Raw genomic sequence first — 6000 nt, 5'->3', positions numbered from 1 at the left:
GGAGGGTAAGTCTGGGTGATGAGTTTTGTTCTTCACAATTGGTTAAACAAAATCCCTTGAAATTTATTAGGATCAGAAAAAAAGGTGGGGTGCCAAAGGATATTTTTTAGACTTATATACAAACGTTGTAGCAGGTTCATGGTAGGACTCTAGTGTGAAGAGTGAAATTATGCCTTTTATCTGTGAATAAAATGGAAATAGACCTGATATTTGAAATCTGAAATGTGTGAGCCATAATTACAGACAGCACAGTATTGCAAGGATGATAATTATTCATAATTGTATCTTAAGATCATTGGTTCCATCATGTATTTCAGTGAGGTACAGTATGTCAACCATGTTATTTCTTTTAAGAGTTTTGAAGTATGACTTATAAATTTTCTATTGCCTTATAATTCATTTTTTTCTCTTTTGAAACAGGAAGAATTTGTTCCTCGAGTACTCCATAGGTCAGATATTTTTATTTCAAGTAGTCCCAAGGAATGGGCTGATTTTCGGGATTTTGTAGAAGAGCAGAGACCTTTCACAACTGTAGTGGATGGCCTAAATGTGGCCTATGCTTGTGGTAATAAACCACCAAGAGTCCGTCTGCAATTGGTAAGGAATAAAGTTTTATAATTTTTTCTTTTTCTTTTAAATTTGCAAATCATAGTACTGTACTGTACAGTATTGATGTAAGTTTTTCCTTGAATAATTTTACATTAGCATTCCAGGTATATTAACATAAAATTACAGTAAAATAAATATACAGTGGTCCCTCGGTTAACGAACGATTCGATTAACAAAATTTCGGTTAACAAATTAGCTCCCATAAGGATTTTCAGCTCAATTAACAAACAAAACTTTGATTAACAAAAGCCTAAGGAGAAACACACTTTGTTGTGTGCATCAGCTGATCAGCTAGTCCGCCAATTCAGTTTCCAGTGGAGTAAATATCAAGAAATTTGTGCTCTTTTATATTTTTGCATTTTTTATATTAAAATTATTAGTCATTCTAAAATTTAGTTAACATATTGATAATATATACAGTACAGGGAACAGTTTTTGTGCGCCCATCAGCTGATCAAATCACCCACCAACGCTTCTCAGTTTAACTTTGTTTACAGTAGAGTGAACATCGAGTTTGTTGGTCTCTTGAATATTTTTGAATTTTTACATTAAAATTATTGATCATTCTGAAATTTAGTTAACATATTGATAATATACAGTGCAGAAATTATTATGAAACATGAAGAAGGCATGAGAGCCAATGCACTCTAAAGAATATGGCATGTCATCATCGACTGCCTCTACAATCAGCTGTTTGATATGCAAACAAAGCTGCCAAGAATACGACATACACACCTCAAAGTAAGTTAAAATACAGTATTGTATTGTTTTTATTTGTTATTGTACAGTATACTATACAGTACAGTACTGTATTTAGTTTATATTTAATGTTTTGTTAATTCTATTACTGGTATAAAGTACTTTGTATGTATTGTACGTGTACCTTTTCTGTGAGTTGGAGCCAATTACCCAATATCCCATTGAAACAATGGATTCGGCTAACGAAATTTTCGGTTAACGAACGACTGTGGAACGAATTGTGTTCGTTAACCGAGGGACCACTGTATATCAAGCAGTGGTCCTCCCCACCCTGCTATATGGCAGTGAGACATGGGTTTCATACAGGAGGCACCTCAAGGCACTTGAAAACTTTCACCAGCATAGTCTATGTTCCGTCCTCCGAGTTCACTGGGAAGACGAGAACAAATGCCAGCATTCTTGCTGACACCAGCTGTAGGAACATTGAGGCTAACATTAACCATGGACAACTATGTTGGACTGGCCATGTTACCAGCATGGACTACAGTAGACTGCCAAAGCAGCTACAGTAAGTCCTCGTTTAACGTTGCCCCCCTGCAACGTTGTTTCGTTATAACGTCACTGCTCTTTAGATACCTATGATTCCGACAACGTCCCGCCAATTCGTTATAACGTCGTCATGGACTACTTTGTGCGGCGCATCACCCTCTCTCATCTTGGCGCGCTATGCTCTCTCGTAGAGCGTTACAGCGTCCCTGTTCTTTGAATAGGCTGCCACAGCGTACGTGTGTGTTTAAGTGTTTTTGCTCTAAATACTGTACTGTAGCCATTCGAAATGGCTTCCAAGCGCCCATTAAGAGTTAATGATGCTAGTGTTGTGAAGAAGCAACTTAAGACCATTAGCCTGGCTACGAAAATGGGGGTTTTAAACCACCCATCAGTGAGTACAATACAAATTGATTTAGTTTATTTATCTTTTTAGATGTATAATATATATTTTTCTATAAAAATTCCATTGAATTTATGTACAGCTCCTCCCTGACTTACGATGGGGTTAGGGACCCAAATCCAGGTCGTAAGTCAAAAATGCCAAAAAATAATACATATAAAATCTAAAATGAAATACAGTACAGTAAAAGTAATCAATAATGAAGAATGGATACAGTGTTACTGTGCACTTACCTTTAAAGTAGTCAGGTGAATGCACATGGGGCCCCCATAATTTTCTATTTACAGGTATACATGGAGACTATATTAATTGGATGAAGCAGAAGAGGAGACAGGGCTGGGTGGGTCATCAACGTTGCTTCCTTCAGACAGGTTTATGTACAGGGGAAACTTGCTGGTTGAAGGTATTGGATCATCTTTAGGGAGTGAAGAGGCAGCACTGGTGGGGCGTGAGGAGACAGCACTGGGGGACTTCTTAAAATAGATGTCCAATTTAGACTGCACAGCTTGCTTTTTCTTTTCATTATAAATATCCCTGTAGCAAGCAAGTGCATCTTGGACCATTCTGTCAACTTTGGCAAAACACTCAACATTTTGATCCATTCTGTCAAACACTTGCATCATTTAATTAATTGTAGCAAATGCCTCTGCCATTTGTTTCACTGAAATTTTTTTTGGGGTCCAGGTTCTTCTTCTACATTTAGACTCTCTTCTTCCTCTGCATTTTTCTGTGCTTCCAGTTCGATAAGATCCTTGTTACTTAGCTCTTCTGCTACACTTTCAACCAACTGCTCAACATCTTCATTATCAATTTCTAACTCAAGCTGTTTACCCAACTCCACTATCTTGTTACTAATCTCAGAAATTACTTCATTTTCATTAAATCCTCTGAAATTGTTCACATATCTTTTCAGGACTTTCTTCCATATTCCATTTATGCACTGTTGTGTAACCTGATCCCATGCTGCACTAAGTTCTTTATACATTTCAAAATTTTGTACTCCTTCCAAAACTCTCTGAGCATTTTCTCACCTTCAGTAGCAGCAACAGCCTGAGTGAAGGTCGTATGTAAGTAATTCGCTTTAAGAGCTGCAATAGTACCTTGATCCATGGGTTGGATGATAGAGGTAGTGTTAGGTGGAATGTATACTACCTTAACATCAGGGTGCATGTCGTCCAGGCGTGGTGGGTGTCCGTCCCGGAGCATTATCCAAAATTAACAAAATCTTAAATGCAATCCCTTGTTGCAGACAATACTCCTTGGCTCGTGGAATGAAACAAGCCATGAACCAATCCTCAAATAGTACTAGGGTCATCCATGCTTTCTTGTAACTTCGATAAAACACTAGCAGTGAGTGCTTGCTGACATGTTTAAAAGCCCTTGGGTTCTCTGAATGATAGATCATGAAGGGCTTTATCTTGAAACCAGCTACATTCGCCCCCAACAGAAACGTAATTCGGGCCTTGAATCCCAGCATGCTTTTCTCCTCTTTGTGGATGTATGTCCGTTCAGGCATGCGCTTCCATAATATTCCAGTTTCATCCACATTGAATATTTGCTCAGGCAAATAATTTCCCTCCACGATGACACGATCTAGCTCCTCCTTTAAAGCTTCGGCAGCACCAACATCAGCATTAGCTGCCTCTCCACTCACCTTTACACTATGTAAACTGTAGCGGTTCTTAAATCTTTGGAACCACCCATGACTTGCTGTGAAGGTTTAGTCGCACTCATCTCCTGCCTGCTCCTTCGGGCTTTCGAAAAGGCTTCTTGCCTTAGCCTGTAGGGTTAGAAGGCTTAAGGGTACACGCTTTTGTATCTGGTCTTCCATCTTTATCAAAAGTAATTTTTCCATCTCATGAATAGGACCTTGTCTTTTCTTCGTTATTATAGTTCCCTTTATAGGTGCTGATCCTTTCACTACCTCACGAATACGTTCCTTGTGCTTCAAAATAGTAGGTATGGTCGAATGCGAGAAGCCTAGGTCACGTGAAATGGTTGCTACAGTTTTTCCATTTTCATACTGCATTATTATCTTCATTTTTGGCTCAAAAGTAATTGACTGTCTCCTTTTCTTCTGAGCACCACCAGCACTCTCACTTCTACGCTTGCCAGTCATTTTAAAGTGAATTAGATACAAAAATAATGTCGGTACACAGCGCGATCATTTGAGGAAACAACGACAGCCAAACACCAACTAAGCGCTCTGCGGCGTGGGTGCTGTAGCCGTGAGGTGACCCAGGCCACCGACTGCAGCAGTCGTATGTGCGGGTGGTCGTACCGACTGAGGCAGGTCATAAGTGCGGGTGGTCGTAGGTCGAGTATGTCGTAAGTCGAGGAGTAGCTGTATATGTAATGTATTTTATGGGATATAGGGAGGCTGGGGAATGTAACTCCCATATTTTATCTATTTCTTATGGGTAAAATTGATTCCATTAACGTTGTTTCCGTTAATGTCCCGGTTTTCCGGAACGGAACCACGACGTTAAGTGAGGACTTACTGTACTTCACAGTCAATGAACAAATAGTAAACGTAATACTAGCAGGCAACTGAAAAGGTATAAGGATAGTCTTAAGACAAACCTGAAAAAGTGCCAAATCGACCCCCTCACCTGGGAGACGACTACTCCACACCGTAAAGCTTGGAGGAGCACCACACAAGAAGGTGTCAATACCCTCTAGTTAGCCCGACTGCATACTGAGGCAGACAAGCACCAATGCCGGAAAGACGCTGCTGCTGCCCCTCCCGCATTGGATGTAATCCCCCCATGTGCAACATCCGTGATCAACCCTGCCGGTCCTGTATCGACCTCTTTAGTCACCCAGAACTCACCTACATAGGTGACATCCTTAATAATTCATATAATTGTATCATAGCTGGATGATCGCTATACTCGATTCCGAGTGACAGCAAAGTAGTAGTAGCAGTAATATTGTTAAATACATATTTGATTTTGATTTTGCCACTAACAGCGGCTTCTTTATTGTGCACCCCACACTCATCCTGTGAGCGGTAGCGCTAAAGGATTACAGGATTACAGAGTAGAGTTTACAACAGGTCATAACAATTAACCCCCGTGGTCAGGATATTATGGCATTGAATGTTACACAGTATTTCAATTACTGTACATTATTTGTTTAATTCTATACATAAAGGGTAACTTATTCACAAATGCATGTGAGGCAGTATATCTGGCCGCACACTTTGTTATTGACATTTGCGTAAGAAGTATTCAAGCATATTGTGTATTTGGTTCTATACATGAGAACTGATATAGATACTAAGTGCAAAAAAGTGGATACATTCTTAAAATGTCTGCTATCTTACCATTAGAGATGAAGTGTTGTGCCATACCACACACAGTGTGCTTGGACCTGTCCCTAAAAGGTTCTATCTTCACACAGTCGAGGACGTAGTGTTCAAGTGTGTGGCCATATGTCTGGCCACACACTTTACATTTAGTCTTGTTTACATCTGCTTGAGGAACATACTAGCAGTTACAACATCTTGTAATCTAGTGATCTTGTTTCTAGCTCCATATACATGTTTCACTTGATACATCTCATCATGGTAAACTATGGATCGACTAGTGCCTGTTTGCACTTGTCTACTTGCGTCAAATTCATCAATAAGTTCTTTCCCAATTACAGTTTTAAGGGTTCTTTTTGACAGACCCAAATTGTATTCAACAGTGTCTTTGTTAGACACGAGTTTGGCGAGGGCATCAACTCTGTCATGTTTA

General features: G+C 39.5%; 1 protein-coding gene across 6 annotated transcripts in view; it reads left to right on the top strand.

Annotated features, from left to right (window-relative positions):
• The window catches only part of LOC121862357 (mitochondrial ribonuclease P catalytic subunit-like), a 58288-nt gene that overhangs the window by 36170 nt on the left and 16118 nt on the right, over window positions 1-6000 (top strand). For all 6 annotated transcript variants that reach the window (XM_042360592.1, XM_042360588.1, XM_042360593.1 and 3 more), the window contains one exon: window positions 421-597. In XM_042360592.1, the coding sequence (XP_042216526.1) occupies window positions 421-597 (177 nt within the window). The remainder of the gene's footprint in view (window positions 1-420; window positions 598-6000) is intronic.

This window comes from Homarus americanus, unplaced genomic scaffold (genome assembly GCF_018991925.1).
Source record: "Homarus americanus isolate GMGI-L3 unplaced genomic scaffold, GMGI_Hamer_2.0 scaffold31037, whole genome shotgun sequence".
NCBI classification, from domain to species: Eukaryota; Metazoa; Arthropoda; class Malacostraca; order Decapoda; family Nephropidae; genus Homarus; species Homarus americanus.
This window is presented reverse-complemented; position numbering and strand designations above follow the sequence as displayed.